The following is a 23,331-nucleotide window of genomic DNA, read 5'->3' on the forward strand; positions in this document are numbered from 1 at the left end:
GCGTGGGACCCTAACTGAAGGTGGGAAGACTGGGCTTCTTGTTCCTTGTTGAATCCACCCCACTCTTCAAGTCTGAGGCCTTTGGGGTAAAGCCACCAGGTCCATGTTTAGACTCTGTCGGTTCCTGGTTCAGGAAATAACCCAGAACTTTCTTCCAGCACTCGGTCTCTTTTGTGGTGTGTGAAAAGGAAGAAGTTGTGGGCGTTCCCAGGGGTCTTTGATGTCCTTTGCAGCTAGAGTTGAGGGCTTTGCGAGAAGCGAGACTGTTCGTTACCTTACCGTGTGTTTCATGTCTAGCCCTCATCCAGCCAGGGACAAAGGACCTCATATTGCAAGCCATACATAATCTATGGGTCTGGATATTTCTTAAGTTGTAAAGGAATATTTATTACGTCAAAGAGGGGAAATGAAAAAGGGAGAAAAGACACTGTAAAAAGAGAGTGTTGCTGGTCTTTCCCTCAAAGGAGGAGAGGAAGAAGGGAGACTTGTGCTCCATCAACCACTGCAAATCATAAAATCCCCCTAATTAAGCCAGCAGTGCAAATGAACACTATAAACACACCACCAAGACTTGGGGAAATTTAGTCTGCGGACAAGGAAGAATTCTCGTGAAAATGGAAAGCATGATTTACTTTTGAGAGGAGGTCCCTGCCATCCCATGTGGACCTCACTTTTACTCCAGGGACAGTTTTCCTGGGCTTCATCACCCTCAGAACCTGAAAAAAAGCTAGAAATGTACACAGGTTCTAACAATGTAACTCCCAGATAACACCAGGGAAGGTGGGAATTCCTTCTCAACAGAAATTAAGAGCAATGTTGAACATACCATACAATATATAGATGATGTACCACTGAAATCTATGTAATTTTATTAACCATTGTCACCCCAATAAATTCAATAATAAAAAATAAGAAAAATAGAGTCAAATCCACTTATGGTTTCCTAGTATGTCCCTACTTTATTTGCTATATAATTGTCCTTCTACAGACTAAAATCAGTCTGCATTCAGTAAACAAATATCTGGAATATGTATGTAATCCAAAGGGTAAATAAATAAAGTCCTATATAGAAAAATAAAAGCTCCCCTGTGAAAATCAGGGAAAAAAAGAATAATGTTAAGCTATAGGAAATTAAAATTACCACCTCAAATGATTTCAGTGTAAAAAAGCAGCAGTCCGGGTCATCCCCAATTCTTTGATGTTTTCTTTCATATTAAAGGATTTCCAGGGATAAGACTTCCATAGTTCACTCTAAAAGACTATTTGATTGTTAATCAGCCTAACCATGGAGGCATATTCTTTATAAATAACTAGGTTTTTCTGTGCCTCAGTGTTGGCTTATTTTCCAGCCAAGAATAGGACATACATACTTGGTGCACCAGGAGACCCACATAAGAATAAACAGTTCGGCAGCTTCTAATATCACACACAACAGGCTCCGCAATAACCTCTCCCCCATGTCAGAGTTCATGTACTAAGTGGGAGGTTCTGATAAAAATGTTAGGAGAAGATAGGGAGGTGGGGAAGAATAATTAGCTGGGCTGGTTCAGAGCAAAACATTAGCTCAGTGACTGTCTTTGTCCACCACTCTCACTGTGGAAACAAGGAGGTATTGGCTGGTCCTGTGGTGCCTTATTGTCTCTTTGAATGACCTTTCTGAGGCATTTAAAGAAAGACTGGTTGAAGCAAAAAAGGAACAGTTGAGGCCAGAAGTCCCAGAAAAAGATGGGAAGCTCAGTAGCTGAAAGTTATCTTCTTTCCATCTAATTTTATTTAACTTTTGCTGCGACTTTGGACAACTTTGTGTGCCTACTCCACATTCTTCTCATTTGTAAGGGAGAAGGGAGCTCTTACTTAATGTGTTTTGATAGACCAATGGAGATAATGGCTCACACATTTCTGTGCTTATGCCTAGGTGTGTTTCAGTAGACCAGGAGTGGCCACAACAATTTTTATTTTCTTGACGTCTGATGGCCTGGTATCTGGGAAACGTCAGCGGCCCACAGTGACTGTCCACCTGACTGATATCAGTGGAAACAACCACTCTCTTGGTGAGTCTGACAATAGGGCTACTAGAAGACAATCCATAGACCAGGAGTCCGCTCCATATCTGCCTCTGATATTGTTTGGGACCTTAGGCATGTTACACAGCTATTGAGAAGTTAAAAATGAATACTAGATATGAAAAAAATGGTGCTACATTAGTGATTTTCAACCTTTTTCATCTCATGGCACACCAAAAAAAAAAAATACTTTTTTTTGCCAATATGACCAAAAAAAAGGTATAATTTAGATTCATCCACACTGGATGGCTACTGTGTTGGCTGTTGTCATTTTTTTCATTTGACAATCTGAGAGACAACAGGTCAGTGCCTCTGACTAAATAGTCAGGTATTGCATGGTTTAAAAATTCTTGCAATACACCAGTTAAAAATCGCTGAGCTACCTGAATGGCTTAACGTGTGATTTATGTCCTTATTTCTCTCCAGGAATCTATGAACTGTCATGCCAACATAACCCACTGGTTGTCAATGTGACCCTTCACCCGAATGTGCTCTCCCACCTTACCGCCTCTGTGCTGCTGAATTTCTCATCCCCATTCATAGGCATCTCAGCAGTGGCTCTCAGGACAGCCTCCCACCTGAATCCTTCACTTCCTAATGACTGCGTCCCAGAGCATGAGGGGCAAAATCATCAGGGACAGAGGTACAAAGTCCTCTTCCTTCCTTTCTTTTCCACGTAGCTGTGATGAGATGCTATCAGTTCCATACGCAGCATTGTGTATGCAGTGAGTGCTTAATCAGTAACTATAAAAAGGGGCTAAGAACTGCTAAAAAGACATAAGAAGTAAGCAAAGACCATTGGTAGAAGGCCTATTTGGGTTTTATATTTTGTTTTTCATTTCTTTACTGAGCATAATATTTTATGTAAATATTTAACATCTTTACAAGGTCTTAAAATATTTTTTATGTATAAAACCACTGCCTTTAAATTAATCTTGTTATATAAACTGCCAAAAATTTGTGGCCAAAAACCCTGTGTTCCCTAAGCAATCTAGGCTTTCTCACTTGCTCCCACCTGAACAGTGTATTTAGCAAGGCTAACAGTTTCCAAGGCGTGTGATATAATCAAGTAGAGTTACATATGGAAAGCAAGAATATGTTAGTTACATGTGTCTTTTTGAGGACATCTTTGTTTGTCATCATATAGATAGACCTTTCTTGGACTTTAGCCGAAGGTAGTGGAGGAACTCTAATCCGTAGTGTTGGTGTGCCCAGATTGGCCCTGATGGGGGAGCACACCAAACACAGTAATCTTTGCCGTAGTTGGGCTGGACTCATTCTATGAATGGTCTGATCAGTTGGGTGGGACACTAGGTAACAGGTTCAGTCCCTCAAGGAGTGTGGTCCCTTAGGCAATTGGGATCACAGTCACAAAAGCTTGGTTTCCAGGCCATGATCCATCACCAAGGAGAAAGTCTGATACCACCATACCCAACCTAGGTATACAAGAAACCCAACCATAGTTATGGACTAAGAGTAGATGTCACTAGTATAATATCTTAATTATCTTATGTCGTGTAGCAAATTATATCAAAATGTAGTGGCTTATCACAATTTGTGTGGGCCAGGAATATCGATGCACATCGCTGGGTGCCTCTGGTTCAGAGTCTCTTAGGAGGTTTCCATCCAGCTGTTGGCCAAGGCTTGGGTGGAGCTGGAGAATTCACTTCTGAGCTCACTCCTATGGCTGTTGGCAGACCCCAGGAGATTGGCATCCAAGCTCACTCACCCAGGTGCTGACAGTGGACATGCTCACGAAGGCGTTGCTCTGCTCCTTGCTGTGTGGGCTCCTCCATAAGCTGCCTGAATGTCCTTATGACATGGCAACTAATGGTCCAAGTGACAAAGAGAGCAAGAGCATTTGAGTACATGCAACTGTCCAGAAGTATGCCACAGTCCTTTTATAATATCATGTTGAAAGTTAATACCACTATGTCTGGTATTATCTATTCCTTAGTAATGTGTCAATAAGTCCAGCTCATGCTCAAGGGGAGAGATTTGCATCAGGGCATGGATCATTAGGGGCCACCTTAGAAGCTATCTACCCCATGCAGTAATAGTGGTTTACATTTGTTAAGTGCGAACTCTGTGCCAGGTATTATTGCAAGTGCTGGGGCGAGAGAAACAGTAATGCACACTGGAACATTAGCTAGTTTATCTGCAACTCCTAAGTCTTCTTAGTGAACAAACATCATCACATATTAACACAAGAATGTAGACTATTAAAATAACATTGCTTACTAGAATTATTGCCTCTTTCTCATGTGTTTTCAAATTATTTTCTCCACTGGCTCTACCTCTGGCCTCAAGCCATACAGAATCTTTCTAGGTGCTTGAAACATGTGTTCTTGATGCGCTTCATGTCTTTGCACATAGTGTTTCTACTTTCTTGAATGCCTTCCAGTCCCTGTCCACTTCAACTCATGCTTCACAATCAGGATTCACCTTCTTTGGTGGAGTTTTGGTAGACTCCCTCCCTGCCTCCAGAGGGTCTCGGACACAACCCACACTCTACAAAAGCATCTATCACACTGGGTGGTAACTATTTACTTGCTGTTTGTTCCCACTAAACTCTGAGCAGCCTGCAGTGGGGATTCTGCTCAGTATCTCTCAGTACCTAGCAGAAGGCCTGGCACATAGTAGGGATCAGAAACTGTGTTGAGTGATAGTTACAGACTTTATCTCTCAATGCTCCATGGAAGAGAACTGAACAAGCAAGCCAGAAAAGTAGAAATCACAGCCTCAGTAGACTCAAGAGACGGGGATTCTCACTATTGCAGCTATGACGTTTTGATAAAGAGGTTGATTAACGGAGACTATTGCTGCACTGCTGCTAGTTCTTCACCTATTTTCACTTGGCACTGGGGGAAAAACAAGTTTCCTATGCATGCATGCAAACCAGCAGAAACAAGATATGACTCTCCAGTATACATAGAGTGTATCTGGAATGCATAAGCAATTCCAAACCACATCTGACTGACAGGAACCATGCAAATTGGCTTTTCCTTCTCTGCCAGCAAATCAGTGCAATATAGTAAATTTTGATACACAGGGAACTGAATAGATCCCATATATTTGCTTTTGGAACAGATTTAAAATCGGTATCCCTCCATACTCTGAAAGATTAGAAGAAGTTTTTCTGCATCTTTGTATCAATCACAATTGTAGATGTGGATAGACCATAATATGAAACCCTCAAATTCTGGGCACAGTGAGAGGGATTCCTGGCTTCCTCCTTCTTACCCCTTATGACCTGAATTCCATTAATACTAAAACGGGCAAGGGAGAGTTGACAGAGGCCTGGCAGTAGAAGATGTGTTAGCCATTTTGCTTTTAACAAGTAATGACCAATGGCCTGTCTGTCCTACCACATGCATCTTGATACCAGCCTGACTGGCCCACAGAGCCTCAGTGGAGGCCAGTAAACCCATGTCTGTCTCTCCAGTAACATTCACGATCCTTGGCTTGGACCCATTGGCTTTGAACTCTCTCTTCATCTTGTTTCCCATTCTGCTTTGACAGCTACACAGTTTATGACCCTTTGGGCTTAGCATACTGATAATGAACCCTTTTAATGAAAACCAAGTTTAGCACTCCAGGTTTTGGCCATAAGTGCTCAATAAGATCTCAAGTCATTCTTACTTTCTAGCTGTTTCCAGCTCTAGCCACTTTAGGGAAAGGCCCTACATAATATGCCATAACTTCTCATGAGTTAGAGCAGCTGTTCTCAACCTGTGGGTCGCGACCCCTTTGGCGGTCGAACGACCCTTTCACAGGGGTCGCCTAAGACCATCCTGCATATCAGATATTTACATTACAATTCATAACAGTAGCAAAATTACAGTTTTGAAGTAGCAACGAAAATAATTTTATGGTTGGGGGTCACAACATGAGGAACTGTTTTAAAGGGCCAGAAGGTTGAGAACCACTGAGTTAGAGTATCAGGTAGATCCCCAACCAATCCAGGACTGTGTTTTTATGACTTTGGAAAGTGGGAATCATCTTTTTGATCAATGCAGTGGGAGAGTGTGTTCGAAATATAACCCACACACTAATAGGTTAATTTGCCTTTGAGTGCATTTGCATGTAGCTAATCAGAACTCTGATTATCTACTTTGGAAATTCACAAGGTCAAGTCCAGAAGAATTCACTAATAGTAGAGAATCACTGATGGGCATGTGGTATCTGCTATGACAGAATTGTTCTTCCAGTCACATGAACCCAGTGGAAACATTGATTGTAACTTCTCTGACCCTAATTAATGGTGTATCCACCAGATCCTGTGTTGACTCTTCTGAAGAACATTATCTCCTTTCGCAGGGTGTGGTCTCATGACAGTGGTTGAAACTTCTGACTATGCATCTCTTTTCAGTATTTGCACTTTCCCTCCTATTGATTTTTCTTTCTACCTGCTCTAGAAAAGGTTGGAAATGTACTGTAACCTTCCAAACAAGTGTGCTTCTTTCACTTTTTCCTTGTATTTTAAGCAGTACTGGTTTTTTATACTTTGATGTGGAATAATTAGGTGTATAACTGCCCATGACTGTTTCGTCTTTATTAGGATCAAACCTCTTGCCAATCCTTTTGCCCCTTGAAATGCTTTTGTCTTTGTATTCTACTTCATCTGGGTTTAAAATTTCCATCCCTGATTTCCATTTGTTTGATAAATATTTGCCTTTCTTTTATTTTTAACCTTTCCTTTTCTTGACTGCCAGTGAGCCCAGGGCACATTGCTTCATGGAATTGTTTAAAATGACAGTAGGATTTCACTGTATAAAACTGCTCCAAGATCTTATTCTGAAAATTTATCTCATGACCTCGAGCCTCTGGTATTCTTTAGGACTCTAGCATTTTTCTCTTTGGGGCATTTATGTCTCAGGGTCCAATGGCATTTGCCAATTCTCCCTGCTCCCTTCTCCCATTCCACCTGACCAAAATTGCTATATTCCCTGACCTGAAGTTTTGAAATAGTAAAGAAAGGGCAGTACGGATGAGGACTGATGGATGCAGAGCATATTTGTGACCCTTGAAGGTCAGTATCCAGTTTTCTGGTCTTTACCTGGGCCAAGGAATGAAGAAAGAACTTCCCATTTCCCTCTCTTCTTTGAGTGTGGCCCCATTCCTTATTTGCTTTTTCTTCAGAAGAAAAAAATCCATGCTTGGGCTTCCAATGATATTTCTCAATTCAGCTTCCATACATTTTAAAATCAGGAGGAAATCCTCACAGATTCCAGCTGTCAGTCTTAGTTTTTGCTATTGATAAGAGTTTTCTTATTATTTTTTTTTGTAGTGTTGGTATGTAAGTGGCAACCAGGGAGCAATTATTTCATAGTATTCATGTGAGATTAACTGAGAATGAGATGTGGAATTTGTAGTACGTTCTAATTCCCCATCATTGCACACAGTCCCCATCATTACCTTTTACCATCCTCCCTTTACAAGATGTGCCAGGGATCCTTGAATGTGTTGCTTCTCAGCTCTCAAGCTGTGTCTGGGTGCCATCCTCTGTAACACCAGAACAGGAATGACCCTTTGCCAGCTGGCATGATGTTAAGTTTTGTCAGTAGAGGGTTCTGGAGAGACGGCAGGAGGATGGAGCATCTCTTCGTGGTTTTGGTGTGCTGTCTTCCCCTTTGCTGCTGTGATGTGTTTGGCAGTGTTTTGCGCAACACTTACAGTCAAGGCCAGCAGCTGCTTGGTGTTCCCAGTTGGATCTTTGTCATAATCAGCCAAAGGTGAAAGCTCATTAGTTATGATCCCACTGCACTTGAGGGATTGCTAGCATCCCATTTCCCACTGGCAAGGAGCTGAGCATTGTCAGAACCAATTGGTCCCCAGATCCTGTCTTTGTGAATCTGTCTCCCATTATCACTTCTGGTTCCATTCTGAGTTAGTCTGGGTCCAGTCAGGGCACAGTAGCTACAATAGGGAAAGTTTAATATAAATAACCATTAACTAGTAACAGAGGATGAACTACTAAGGGGTATGGAGAACTCTAATTCATAGAAGAGCGGCAGATAAAGCAACTCTTACTTTTAGGGACAAGGGAAGAGTATCAAAGGAAGGAACAAATGTGAAAGAGGCTGTGGGAGGATCTCTATGGAGAGAGTGGGCGGTGGCACTTTGGGTGGCAGGGAAGTTCTCTGAAGTTTCACAGGCTGGGGCTGATGAGAATGACACCCCCCCAGTGGGGTGCTGCTGATCAGAGCTCATGAGGAAGCTGCTTGCTGGACAGCTTGCCTTTGGGGCACATGAAACTTTCTGAGGAGCCATTCCCTGGCGTACATTTGAGACCTGCTGGAAAGTCAGCTAGGGTGCTGGTGGGACTTGATGGGAGTGTAGGATGTCACTGAAACTTGTTAAGAGGCGAGTACCAAGAGTGAAGGACTGAAGCTCTGTTGGACATCAAGTGCAGCAGAAGCAAGGAGAGGAAAACATATAGGAATCAAGAAGAGATGCCCTTTCTTCTGCAGTGTCTCTCCAGTTACAATATGTCTCCTGGAAAACATGATGTGATATTAACTGGTGAAAAAGCAACATTTGCCTGGCCCATCTCTGGGCAACGAAGGGTGGATTTGCAACTGAGAGGCAATTAGTTGGTAACTGGCAGAAAAGGTCAAGAAACCCCTTTCACTCTACTTTTTGTATTTCAGATAAGATTTTTTTAAAAGTTCCTAACTTTAATAATAAGACAACTTTTCAATATAATGCCTAAGTAGATTGACCTCACTAGAAATGCACATTTTCTTTTTTTTTAATTTTTATGTTTTGACCTTACTTGAAGTCCAAGGCAAACATAAAGTATAAATACCTCATTAGCTTATTCAGTGTAAATACACATTCTGATTGAGATGGAAAACAAGTAATAGATACTCATAAATATAAAACTTAATGGGTTCTGAGGTTTACCTTAAACTATAGCTTATCAAAGCCAAGTATTCTAACTTAAAATTGAGTGTGATATTAATCTTTTTAAATGAATATCTACATGGAAAATGAGTTCTTTCTTCTCTCTCTCATTCTTACTCTCATCCTTTCTCACTCACTTTATATAGTCATGCTTTGATCCTTTTTTACCATTGTGGATAATTGATTCATGCAATTATTTAGTTCTAATACAATGAGTGTGTGTGTGCATGTGTACACATTGTATGTAGCTGTATTTCACTTTAAGAAAAAGAAAGGCTTCTGAAAAGTTTAAAGTAAATGGATTTGTAAAACTAGTCTATATGGTGTGTGTGTGTATGTGTGTGTGTGTAGAAAGAGATAGACTATGCATCATTTAAAATGTTTACCAAGTGCCTATAGTTGCCAGGAATCATTTTTCAATTGAGGAAACTGAGACTCAAGTGCACAAATTCACCTTATTTGAGATTAGCACAACAAAGACTAGAATTCAAGTAATTTGTTTTTAGTAAAGAAAGTTTTCATTATATGAATGGAAGACTGTTTCAGAAATATACTCATGTCTACTGCTGTCCAAGAAACACCACCACCCTCCCTCACACTGTATTTGGATTGGGGTAACAAGGGCTTAACTGACCTTGGGATAAATAAAGAGCACCTCTAGTTTAAATGTGTTTATGTAAATGGCATATTTATTTTGAGGAAACCCTGAAACCAAGAAATGTAGATGTGGGCTCCAAGTAATGCAGGTACGCTAGTGATCTTTGATGAAGTAGGTGAAAAGGGTGGAATTGAAAACATACTTGGGACTTTGGGGAAAGTTCAGGAAATGAATTTCTAGATTAGAGCAGTTTTATGGGCAGAATCCAGGGGACTTGGGGTCATTAGAAAAAGAGAATTTTTAACCCAGTTCCCTTTGGGTCCTAGCTCAGACAAGAAATAATTTTGCTTCTCATAAGAGAAAATCAGAGAAAAAATATTTCACTCTCTTGGAGATTACTACAAGTGCAGGTAAGCCAGAAAGGGGACCTACAATTTTGAAAGCCTGGTTTATGTGTGTATTAGTTGTCTATTGCTACTACATACTCGTCAGCTTAAACCAACACACATTTACACTCACAGTTCCTGAGGTCAAGATTTTTAGACCAGTCTTAACTGGATCCTGTGTAAGGTTACAGTGAGATGTCAGCCAGGACTGGGTTCTCATCTGAAGGCTTGAGTGGGGAAATCACAGGGATTTTGGTTCTTGGTTCTGAAAGGCTGAGGGCCTCAGTTTCCTGCTGGGGGTGGCACTGAGGCTGTGCTCAGTTCCTTGTCACACAGCCATCTCCCTTGGCCAGCTCTCACATGGCCGCGTGTTCCCTCAAAACCATCAAGAGAGAGGATCTCTCAACAAGGATAACTTTCAGTCTAGGCAAAATAATCAGAAGTGACATTGTCTTATTTGACATATTCAGGTGCTTAGAAGCCAGTCACAGGTCCTCCCCATACAGTTGAGGAAATGATACGGTGTGGATTCTAGGAGGCAACAGTCATGTTCAGCTCATTATGTTAGCTTGGACTAGTTGAAAGTGTGCATAGACCTTGGAGTTGTAAGCATCTAATTGTGTGTCTCCTAACCTGACAGAGGCACATACTATACTTACGTAATTTTAACTCGCCACACAGCCTGGGCCACAATGGGCATGTGAGGAATTTGAATGCAGGACAAAAGCATGAGGGAAGAACAGTAATTCCCAGAGTAAGGTCTTCTCATAGACTTTCCCCAGTTCTTGGTTGGTCAGATTGCCTAAGCCGCCTTCTATCAGAGAATGTCCTCTCAGTTCTCCACTCTCTAGATATACCACCTTTGTTTTGTGAGTGATCCTTACCCATATTTTGTTCCCAAGTTAATTTCCCCCTTATTCCTAAGCCTGAGCCACCTTCAGAGCTCTGTTCTTTGTGGCTCAACTGGACTTACTATAGTATTCATTCATGTAATTTTAATTTAGTAATATCAGTTTGTTTCCTAGAAGATTATAAAATTATATAAAACCTAAAAAAAATTTGTGGTTATTTTTCAAATGATCTGCATCATGATTATTTTCATAATGTTGGATAATTGAGAGTTAATTGTTTTAGTAATTTTGGTCTAGTGTGTAAATGAGTGTGTGTGTGTTTGTGTGTGTTTCATTTTATGTAAGGCATTCTTTTAGAAAAGGTTAATGTCCTTTTTTTATAACTAAATTTTAAAAATGATTTAACTTTTTAAATGGAAGTGCCATTATAAAGCTATTTTTTTAAGTAAAAAATAAATGTTTTTGGAAAGAGTAGTATCATCCCCAGATTTTCTCCTCTTTCTTTCCTTTCTTTTTCCTGTATAAATCTTTTCCTATTTACTTAAAACAACCTAAGCATGGACACACAAACTGTGCTTCCCCAAGCAGGCCTGTCATCCACCAGGCCATCCATCACCCGCCAGGATAATCAAAATCTCTAGTGGATTCTCCTTCCCCCATAGTTAATGGACAAATCATTCTGGGAAAAGGAAGTTGGGCTAGAAACCTAGGGAACAGTTGACTCTGAGTCAAGAAAAAAATAACAAACACACACAGTGTGCTCTTGTATGATTCTATATTCAAGGCAACAACTTTTAAACAGATTTACCTTATACATTTAAAACCCTTACTATTAAGCTATTATTGTGGACATCATAATAACAATAATATTGGTGTTCAGCTTCTAACGCTTGTATATGTAACATAAAAATGCACATAGACATTATTAACATACTTGCTATGCTGTTTTTCTTTGCTGGTGTAAAGGACAGGATCTGTAATTTTTTTTTTAAAATATATTTTATTGACTTTTTACAGAGAGGAAGGGAGAGAGATAGAGAGTTAGAAACATCGATGAGAGAGAAACATCGATCAGCCGCCTCCTGCACACCCCCTACTGGGGATGTGCCCACAACCCAGGTACATGCCCTTGACCGGAATCGAACCTGGGACCTTTCAGTCCGCAGGCCGACGCTCTATCCACTAAGCCAAACCGGTTTCGGCATGTATCTGTAATTTAAAAACTGAGTATTCAAAGCATAATGTAGATCTGGTTTGGGTTGGATGCTCAGGGATCAGCTGTAAGTTTCCATGCATGTACATTAGTTTAGGCACTGTTGCTTTCTCTGTGCAGCCTTTGTTCTTCAAGTTCTGTTTCCTGAAGCAAGGACTGCAAAAAATAAATAATACTTAGGAAAACAACAACAATTAGTGATCACTAAGAACTTATTTTCCGTTTGCAATGTATGAACTAGTGTAACATGCAGGGTTAATGTCGTCTGAGGCTGACTTACCCCACCTGCCTTGCCTCTTCAGAGCCCTCTTTCATGGAACCCCTGTGCTGTGCCATAAAAGATGTCTTTAGCCTGAGAAAGCTTTTCTCGAAAAGGTGGATCTGATGACGGAGAAGACAGAGCCTCTGTATCCCTAAGTCAAGTACAGAGGATTTCTGGGTCACCTTCCCTTGTACATAGACTCAGAAAGCACAGGAGCTTGCTGCTGGGAAAGGCACTATAGATTTTGGTTGGGGGTGGAAGGGTGTGGTAGAAAGGGAAGCAACTTTGCCATAGAACTTCCTTTCTGTGACTTTAGGAATTCCAGAGAATTTGGGGGAGGAAGTATTCTCTTGTAGACTTTGCCACTTGGGAGATGTTGGGACTCAGGTATGAAAATTTCCCTTCTTGCTTATGCTGTAGCTCAGGGATAAGGCTGGGGCTGGATTGTAAGCCTCTGAGTCCTAGTCCAGAGGCCTGTGGCCAGAACACAGCTCAGTGCCTTGGCATTCCTTCCCTGCTGTAATCAGTGTGTGAGCCTGGTCTTGGTAACAGGATCATTCCATCTCTATTATCCGTCATTTTGCTTCATGCTTCATTATTCCCTGGAACCCTCATTGCTGCTGCTTTACCAGTTCCTATTGTGCTTCAAGTATTGGGAGCTCAGAGTTGAAATGCCAGCACTTTCCCTTCCTCCTTTGCCTGGATCAGGCTGCTATACCCTGCCAGGCGTCTCCTCCCTGACTTGTCCCATGTAGAACATTCAGATGACCTCCCTCTTGATAGCCCCACAAAGTGAAGGGCTCCTCCCTTCCTTTTGCTAGGGACTACATGTTAAAACATTTGCTCATTCGCTGGTTCCTCACCTTTTATTTTTAGGAGAGGATTTCCTTTGAGTGCTCTGGGGTGATGGGAAGTGTTCTCTCTTGCTGCTGGGAAAGCCACTGTAGATATTAAATATGTATTGCATTTCTACTCATTTGATTATCTTCTTCCCCAAAGTAGTTTAGCAAATTAACGTTGAATCTGTTTTTGTTTCTTAAGCAAGGAAAGAATTATAGCTGCTCAGTTGTTCTGTAGGTTTCTTGCCCAACTTCCTTTTCCCAGAATGACTTGTCCATACAATAGGGGGGAAGGAGGAGAATTCACTGAAGAGGATTCCGAGTGTCCTGGCCCATGATGGATGGCCTGGTGGATGATGGGTCTGGGGAGGCATAGTGAGTGAGCTGTTTGAGTCTTTTCAACTATTTGCTCTCATGGGGTATTAGAGGAACAAAGAAAAGGTCATTGACATGATCTCATTTAGGCGATTATTGGACTATGACTAGACTATTATAGAAATAACCTTTATTAAAATGTTATCTTGTCTGAGATGGCTCCTAGCAGGATACATTCTAAGAACTAGTTGAGTGACAGCTTTTGAGTGGAAAGCTAGGAACGGGCACAGACAGTTTAGGGAGACTTGGTGTTGGTGTCTCCCGCTAAGGAATTGGCTGGTTTTAATACGATGACTTTGAAACAGTGACTTTTCAATGCCTTATCTCAGTTTCATAAATTACGAGGTTTTTTTCTTCAAGTCTGGACAATCTGTGCAGGCCTCTTTAAAATTGCAAATAATTTTTTGATAGAAATAGAAATGTTCTAAGTCATTATCAACTATTTATACCAGGGGTATTCTCTTGTAGATCTTGACAATTCAAAAGCAAACCAGGGCCCTGCTGGAATGCAACCTTCTGTAGGCATTGGGCAGTTTAGGGGAACAGAAGCAGAGAAAGTGATGCTGGACAGAGATGAGTTTAAAATGCCATCTGCTTTCCAGTTTTGCTCTGGTCTAGCCTGTACTTGTGGCCTCTCTTCCTGGCAGTTGGTGGAGAGAGCAGAGAAGACAAAAACAAATCAACATTTTTAGGGTTCTGTCATTTTGCCAGCCTGCCAAGGAGACAGACACTGTTGACAGGTTTGACCATAAGTTCTGTTTGGAACGGCTCAGGCCTTGTCTGGTTCTGTGTAGCCATAATCATGGAGCGGAGGAAGTGTGGTGATGGGGTGGCAGCAAGCCCAGTGCCCAGACCCCACCTCTTGCTTTTGGCTACACCATCTAGTTTCACCACATGCATTTAGGATTGTCCTTTCCCTTCCCCGGGCCTTCATTTCTCCATAAGCAAGCGAGCCATTGATGTTGCAAGGCTTGGAGTGCCAGGAAGAGCAAAAGGGCAGAAGAGAGTAATCTTCCAAATCTGATGTCAGTTGAGGACTGACAAATTCTGGGATTACAAGATGATGGGAACACGGGGAGCTTCTGTTGGGGAGTCCAAAAACTTTATGGGGAAAGGAAGCCAAGGCGGAGAGGAGAGTCCCAAAGGGGCCCTGCATGTGTTTTAGATTCTACTTTTATAGGTAAATTTGGAGCTCCTTTAAGGTGCTGGCTTGCAAATCATCAAGCCCTCAACTTACACATAGTTGATGAGAAGCCAACTACCCCTTCTTTCTGTCCCATAGGTACTGTTTTTAGCAACAGCACAAATAGAAGCTCCTGCCCATTCAACTTTATTCACAGGACTGTGTTGTTCCCTCACTTAACTCCACCTTTCACAATTCCCCAGGCTTGGCCGACAAATATGACTGGGGAAGTGTTTAATTGGTACCCAGGGATGAATAACAGGTAGTGGGGAGTCCTCAGTGCAGTCAAGTGGGGGCTGCAGTGATCACTCCTCATTAGAAAATGCCCTGTGTGGAAAGAGTTGCTGCCCTTGCAAACTGCAGAAAAAAAAGTGTGTATATAAAGTCGTTGCTATTGTTTCTTATGGGCGATTCTGTTCCCTGGTGCATGCTAGGAAGCACATTCCCTGGGGGTTAGCCAGCGATTGTTTTGACTTCCTTTGGTATTCCACATATTTTATAATCTACATTAACATCATGGGTTCTGAAACTTGGTGACACAGGGCTTTTGAAAGGGAGTGCTTTTGGCTAGGTGATATAAATCTGTTTCTCTTTAGAAGGACAGGGGGCATCTGGATGGAACTGCTAGTGTTACAACCAAGCATGGTAAAAACTGGGCCCAGAATTAGAAATGAGCAAAGCAAATTACTCAGTACTGTGGCTATCAGAGTCCAGCCCTGAACTTAAAAACAGGTCACATTCTAGAAAGAGATGGTCATCTCCCAACAGGGATATTTTGAGGTGCCAGCTTTGGGGCAGAGACTTCAATAGAGGCAGGAGAAACCTCCACTTTTTCTGGGATACAGGAATGAAAAGAGAAGTCTGCTTTGTGCAATAAAGTCATCATTTCTCAGTCATGAGGGAAGACTGAGAGCTCCTACTGAGAGTCTTCTGTTGCTCTCAGATGAGAATCTTCAAAGAACTTGAATTAATTTTCCCTTCCCAGTTGGTACAATCCTTGAGTGAGACTCCTCAAAGTACCAGCATTGTACTACCCAAGGAGGCCGATAGTCCCTGTCCTACACAAAGACAGGGCGAGAGTGAGGAGGAGGCAGAATGGGAAACCAGAGCAGAGGCCATCTCCTTTTGCACTGGTTTGGAGAAACAGCAAAGCTCTCTAAGGATGGATGCTATCATTATTATTTGGTTTTGCTGTTGGGGGTGAAAAGATTAATGAGGACTCGGTCTCTTCCAGTCCACTCCACATTCTGTCCACCATCTACTGCCAAATCCAGAGCATACATTCCTTCTTAGCCCACACCCTCTTATTTCAATAAGAATCAGTAAAACACAGTGGGGGAATGGAGGGACATCTGATCCTCTTTTACTATTTAACTTTAAAAGAGCTGTTTCTACCGAAACTACTGGCGCAGCTCTTTGGTCAATGGTGGCACCTTTTGGATAGAGGAATTGCAATCTTGTGTTCAACTAAACAACTGAAAAGTAGGGACATTGAGTAGAAACTTACACTGGGCAAGAAAGATCGTGCGAAACTCCCTCTTGGGTTCTTCACCACATCCTGCCCACTCATAGTTTTCTGTACTCCTACCCCAATACCACCATCACCTCATCTGTGAAATTAAATACCATGCTAGAGCTGGAAGGGACCTTCAAGAGAACCTAGTTCAACCCTTTCATTTTACAAATTTGCAGACAGAGGGCCAGAGTAGTTAAGAGATTTACCCAAGGTCATAGAGATAAGCACCAACAAGCCAAGACCTGACCTCAGCTCACATAGGTTTGCTGCTTTCTGCATCATACCATGCTCTTCCTTAAAAACTGTGGTGCAGATGCCAGCTGGTTTCTCCTAAGCTATCCTGGAGTCCAGACATCAAATTGTGGTCAGCTTTCTCTGGCTGCCTGAGGGAGGGCGGGATATTGACTAGAAAAATTTCATAAGCTGATGTCATCCTGATTTTGAGCCGAAGTTTAATTAAATGCTTGTTTGTTATTATATTGTAGTCTCAGTGCAGTAAAAAGATTTAGAATAGCTCATCATTTCTTTTGCTCTCCGTTTCTTTATCTTTAAAAAGAGGAATTTGGGTTGAATTGCCTTTAAGGTCCATTTAAGTTTAAACATGGTATGGTTCCTTTAAGATCATTGCTGAACATTACTCCCCCCGCCCCCAGCAGTTATATTTAAGAAATGGGCTCTTTAGTTCATAATCTCCCATCAATCCTCACCTGGGAGAAATGTAGCTTGATTATGACTTACTCTGGAATATTGTCATAGCCTCCTGACTTCAGGGGTGGCACAGCTCCTAAGGAGAACCTTGGGCCAAAGCTGTGAAGATGTGGACAGAACAGCCAGCACTTTGACCATTCATAGGATTTACCCAGCTTCCCAAATGTGGGCCTTGGCTGAAAGCTATGCCAACTTCTCTCTAGTGGCCTCAGGGGATGGAAAACTGAAAAAACTTGCCTGGTTTGGCATGTCCTGGGGGACAGCTCAAGACAGGTTTGTTAGTGGATCTGTCCACTCCTTCTGCAGAGAATATTACCTGCTTTCTGGTGCCTCACCCTGTTCCTCACCCACCCCTGGACGGCAGGGGAGAACTTTAGGAATGTGCTCTTAGTCTATCTTTAAATTAGATGTTGACTTCCTTCAGTATAAAGTCTCCAAGTTCGTTAGCCAAAATTTAAGAGACCCACACATATTGAATTTTCTTCAGTAAAAACAAACAAACAAACAAACCCACAAAAACCCATCAGTTCTCAGTGGTAAGGAGGAAATGGTGATTTTGCCTAGGTTTTAAGAGCGCTGTCTTGCCCTGTGTTCTGTCTGTACAGCATCAGAGGTAACATTTCAGGCTATTATCTCTCAGGCTTTGCCCAATCCTATCCATTCATTGATGTTAAATCCTATCCAAGATAAAACGTTCTCTGGAATGGCCATGAATGTATAATCAGTAACACATAGTTTAATTATTTTCTCTCTCCTGCTGTATTGAAAGTTTCTTCAGAGCAGAGGAATGTCTTCTGCTTTTGATCTATCTGGTGGCCTCTGTGTTATATTTTGTGCTCAATACATGAGAGCATAATGGTTGAGCAGTGGGGCCAGTTTCTCCTGGAATCAGCCCTGTCATTTTATAGTCTTGGCCTATAGATTTATTGACATCTTTCAGGTTACACATATCCAGGCCTTTCTGGTGCTACATTTCACTCCTGGTGAGCATCAAAAGTCTAAAAGAAAAACTCATGGATGCCAGGATCCCACCACAGGCCTATAGAATGAAAACCTCCAGGGGACAAAGTCTGGGCATCTATATATTTTTTAACATTTCCTGAGTGAAATGTAAAACTATGGTTGACAAAGCCTGCCTCATGGCATACAAAGGTCACCCCTTCATGGAACTGTGCCTCCAAAGGCTTCCCAAGGACAGGTGTCACTCACAGACCCAGCCAACAAAGGAAAACCATATATCATCATGGCAGGACAGTGCTGGGTTTAGGCTTGGATGACCACAAGCAGCTGATGATCAAGAGCAGGACAGCCTAGGGTTAAATACATTTGAAACAGGGATTCTTCAGTTGAAAGCATTTTTTAAACCCTCACATATAATGACTTCGGGGAATGAGGACAGAAGAGAGAGTAGAAGCTTATCCAGAGAAGTGAAGAGGCCAAAAGCAAAGCTAGGATCACGGTAGGTGGCCGTCTACAGAGGAGTGTGATTTCTAAGGCCCTCCTGACTCACAGTTCCATCATGAGAAACTCATTCCTTTGGCTTAAAACTTTGTCTCCTGTTAAAATGGAAATACCTGTGAATCACATCTGACTGGGTTCATCATGTGCTTACCTAAGAACACGTTGTGATGAGGTGTGAGGAAAGATCTGGAAAAAGTGGGTGGAAGGTTGAGGCTCTATTGCCAAAGGAGGAAACACACTGAGCAGGACACCCTGCAGTCCATGGATGGGCAAATGTGGCCAATTCCATTTGCTCTCATTTAAGAGAAAACTGCTCAAAAGGGAGGTACACTGTTAAATATTCTATACTTTCCCCCTGGCGGCCCTACTGAGGAGCTCCTTGGCTTACCTGGCCTGTGCTGCTAGCTTTTGAATTGAGAAGAAAGCAACAGGGAAACAGCCTCACCCCAGGGAGATGGCCTCGTGGTCTAGGCTGGCCTCAGAGTGAGGGCTCTGAGCTCCAGCCCGAGGATTTTCCTCCGACTCGCTGTGTGGCCTCCAGCCAGTCTCCAAACAGCTTTAGTTTTCTTGCATGTCAGACCAAGATAAATACCAAACTTCCCCCCTCTCTGGGGCATTGTAAGGTTTCATGGTTGTCCCTGTCATTAATACATGTCCAAAGACCCTAAGAAGAATGCTTTTGAGAAGTTTTAAAGACTATTTTTTACTAGTTGCATTATCTTTATGATATTGGAGCTTATGTAGCATTAGGTGGAGAGGAGCATGCGCGGGTGGTAGGAAAACGGAGAACACATCTTCGCTCAGAAGAGTGGTGTTTGTAGTGGAAGAGAAATACAGAAGGGCTTTGGGGTTGAGGTGTGAGGGAGAAAAGTCTACAATTGGTACCAGATGCCATCAGAAGCTAACGACCTGACAAACACTGTCCTCATAAAACAAATTCCTTAAAAAGGAAGCACATGGAAATATAAACTAGTGAAAGAATCTGCAGCAGCTGCCCTAAAACCATTTCTCACTTCATAAACAGGTCTGGGTTTGATGGTTTTTATTTTTTTGGTCTTGGTTTTATTTCATGTCACTTTCCCCCTGGTCTGTGCTCCCCTGTCTCACTCTTCCTACCATCTGCCAATGCTGGACAGACTTTGCCCACTGGTAGTTATAGCAACCATAGTTAATGGAACCCCATCCTGGTGGAAGGAAGCTCATTCACAGGGTTTGTTTTGTGTCATATCTCAGCCCCGATTTGTCCTCAATGATGACATGGCATAATTGGATGGAGTTGTTGAAAAATAGCACATGCTATTTCACATTAATTTCTTGGCAGAATGCTGACATGGACCACAACCATTAATGACTCTGTTGTCCAGTACTTTCCACTTAACACATTGAAGAAATACGTTTTGTGGACATCAGGGCATGTAGCATCTATGGAACTTGGAGTTCTTTAGCATCACTAATGAGGTGTTCCGATCTGGTCCCATGGACAGTCAAGTTTCAGATACCTTATCCTGAGAGGTTGAATAGAGACTCAGAGGCAAAGATGTATTTCCTATACTACCTGTGCAATTATTAGGGTTGGGTTGGGGGAATTCCTGCTGACAATTAATAACCCCTTCCCCAAACTCATTTAGTTCTCCCTCTGTTGGGGCTTCATGGAGTGTCTGAGGTGTATCACAGCATTGCAGGGAATAACCAGGGCTTAAAGGCTTTCTTTACATCACACAACTCCAATCCATTCACCCTATACCTGAAAAGCATAGGTAAAAGAAGTGAGAATGTCACTGCCATATAACTGCAGTCCCATGGGCATAGGATCACAAGCAGCAACTTTAGCACATTCAAATCAAATTCATCTCTTTTGGACCAGTGCTTTTAAAATCAATTCTCAATTATTTCAAGGCAGTATGTGCATAGCCAAGACATTTTATTTTCCACCTTCTTAAAAAGAGTCACTGAACACTAATGCAACTCAAGGAAAAATAAGGTAAATTGATGATGACGAAATTCACTGTAGTCATTTTGGCTAACATTTAGCATCACTGCCAACAGCACCGAGAGCAAGAAAATATCTTGCTGGACTAAGATGCTTCTCTTTCTGTCACCCCAGCTGTGTCCATCGGCCCTGTGGGGAGCAGAGCAGCTGTGCGCCACTGCTGCTGGAGCACACGGATGTGGTGAACTGTACCTCTGGGGGGCCAGGTCACATGAAGTGCGCTATCACCTGCCAAAGGGGGTTTGCCCTTCAGGCCAGCAGTGGGCAGTACCTCAGGCCCATGCAGGTGAGTGAGAACTCGTGGTTATCAGGACCGAATTCCTGGGGAGAAAAGGTCTTCATGTTCCTCTCCCTGGCCCCATCAAGGAAGGGCAGGTGCTTGTCGATCAGGTGAAAGGAAAAATGACTCCAGCAAGCCAGGTGAAGCAAGGCTTTACAGAAGTGCAGGTGTCTAAGAGCCAGTGTTGTTCCCATTATCTGGGTGTCAGTTTCTCTCCAGATGGGCAGTAGGTAGGAATGCCTGTTCCATTCTTCTCCCTCTTCTTTGACCTTCAAGATGAGATGCCACAGTTGAGCCTTGTCCACAATATGCAGGCAAAATGGGGGCAGCCACTTACCTGTGGTTCATGGTCTGACCCCCCAGTCCTCTTACAAGAAGGCTGGAGAAAAAGAGCTGATTTCCTTCCCTCAGTTCCTGGTGTGGGCATTATGTCATGATTCTAGCCTTGATGGAATTGTCCAAATTTCTACAAGCTACCACATCTCCCTTTCCAGGATTTCAAGGTGACTTGGAGGTAAGAGCGTGGCTTGGGAGACAGATCTGGAATGAAATTTTGGCTCCACTGTTTAATAGATGTGTAATTTTAGGTAAAAATCAACAAACAAAAGGAACTAACCTCTTTAAGCTTGTTCTCACATTTTTAAGGTAATTAGGACAGAAGACTTTATGTCATTTTGTTATTCTGATGACTGGAAATAGTTTTAAAGTTGCTAGCAGAATGATAGGCACAGAGCACTCCATTAATCTACCATTATTATGAACATGATGCTGTCTTCTCAATAAAAAGTTGTGTTTTCCACTTTTTCTTTAGAGAGCTTTTGGTACTATGCAGAGCAACTTAAACTTGAAATCGCCCATTAAGACATAACCATAATATGAGATAGAGAAAGGAGGCAGTAGGCCAAAGATAATAGTGCTCTAGGAAAGACCGAGTAAGATGCGCTATGATGAAGAAGGGTGGGAGTGTGACTGGCAGTCAGATTTCAATGGTTTGGAAGAAAGCACTTTTTCTTTTTATTTTGTACCAGTTGACTGCCAGCAGATTGTGGGTCAAAGGAGACTTCACTTGCTTAGGGACAGTCAGAATTTAGAGACATAGTCATTGGCTTCAGGTGGTTTAGGATCTGCATAGAGAGAAACAGTTTCAATATACCTTGAGACTATCCTTGGTGTATGATGCTTTGGTGATATGATGTTCTTATCACCCACCCATTCTTAACCCAGCTTAACTTGCTCTAGAAAAGAGAAAAAATTAACAACAACAACAAAAAAGATACAAAGATTGGATAAATTTTTGTGATAGGTAAGGAAGGGGAGAGAAGAGAAGACAGGCTTTGCAAGTTATTAAAATTAAGAGCAAATTCAAAACAAACATAGACAGTCCTTAATGAAGGCAGGAGAAAAACCAAGGCAATATATGCAGAGTTTGGGAGACATTCTTTAAATGATCATTGTGGTTTGAGCCAGACGTCCAGGTTGTAGGGTGTAAGGGACAGCATCTGAGTTGGGAGCTCACCCTTCACTGACCATATGGTGGATTCAGCTCTCCAGCCAGCCTCTCCTGTCTACTCCTACCCCCCAACCCCCACCCAGGACGGCCTCACTGTGGAAATTATACAATCCCAGCTCGTGATCACAAGACAGTGGGGATATTTGCTTTTTGTTGACACAAGAACTGAAACTAAATAGAAAAATGTGTCTGGCTTTGAATTGGGTCCTCCTGGCAGGCAACAGGGAAACATTGGGAAAGCAGGGCAGAGCTGGTAGCCAGGAGTGGGTGTCAGGGGTGACAGGTGCTTTCACTAGTCATTTTACCTCTGGCTTTGGCCACTGCTGGCCCCTGGCTGAGCCCCAGAATCATCTCTCCCACTCACTCTCTTTAGCCTTTGATAACCCTTTGGCTAGAGTGTCAGCTGTGTTGTGTGTTTTTTTTCCCCAAACATGCCCTGAGCTCCCAGGTCTCTCAGGCTCTGTCCAGTCTGCTCTTCTCACTCCGAACACTTTCTTCTCTTCTCCCTCTTCCCCTCTGCTGCTGGGAAGTCCAGCTCATCGCTCAAAGGCCAGTTCCTGTGTCACCTCCCTCAGCACTGTTCCTCTTTCCCAAGGATTGGGCAGTCCCTCCTCTCACCCCTTTGTGCTGCCTCACCACCATAGAACAAGTCCGTATATATGACATTGCTGTCGTTTTTATATATTATATTTCCTTTCTTTATGATCCCCATTTCCTACTTCTTTCATTGTTTGCATTCTTTGCATTATATTCTCTCGATTCACCTTGGAAGGGGGTAGGATATAACCAATAAAAGCATATCTCTCCCATTTTCCTTCCGTACCTCCCTCTCTCCCTTTCTCTCTCTCCTCCTTTCCATTCTTTCTCCTTCAGGTGTTTTCTGAGCCACCAGACCAACCTATGATTTGCTTTGCTGGTAGATTATGATCCGTGAGGGTGTTTTTACCCAAATCTAGTACAGAGCCTGGCCTTCCAGGCCCTCAGTCATTGTCTCTTCATTTACTTGGGGATGATAAACTCTAGGGCTACCCTGCAGAGCCGATGCCCAAGGAGATGACTAGAACCTTTGAAGTTGAACCACAAGGTTTGGAAAGTGCCTGATAGGAATTATCAGAGAAGTGTCCTGATAATATTAATTCTCAACTGTTCTTAGACACTGTGCACCATCCTCAACTGAGATGACAATG

The 23,331-nt window shown here is 42.4% G+C and overlaps 1 protein-coding gene across 1 annotated transcript in view; it reads left to right on the plus strand.

The window, feature by feature from the left end:
• PAPPA2 (pappalysin 2) overlaps nucleotides 1-23,331 on the plus strand; it is a gene marked incomplete at both ends in the record, with an annotated part of 219,983 nt that overhangs the window by 136,573 nt on the left and 60,079 nt on the right. Inside the window, 3 exons of the mRNA XM_081113216.1 lie at nucleotides 1,916-2,051; nucleotides 2,490-2,706; nucleotides 20,469-20,640. Of these exons, the coding sequence (XP_080969342.1) occupies nucleotides 1,916-2,051; nucleotides 2,490-2,706; nucleotides 20,469-20,640 (525 nt within the window). The remainder of the gene's footprint in view (nucleotides 1-1,915; nucleotides 2,052-2,489; nucleotides 2,707-20,468; nucleotides 20,641-23,331) is intronic.

This window comes from Myotis nattereri (assembly GCF_964212035.1).
Source record: "Myotis nattereri genome assembly, chromosome: 18".
In the NCBI taxonomy this organism is placed as follows: domain Eukaryota; kingdom Metazoa; phylum Chordata; class Mammalia; order Chiroptera; family Vespertilionidae; genus Myotis; species Myotis nattereri.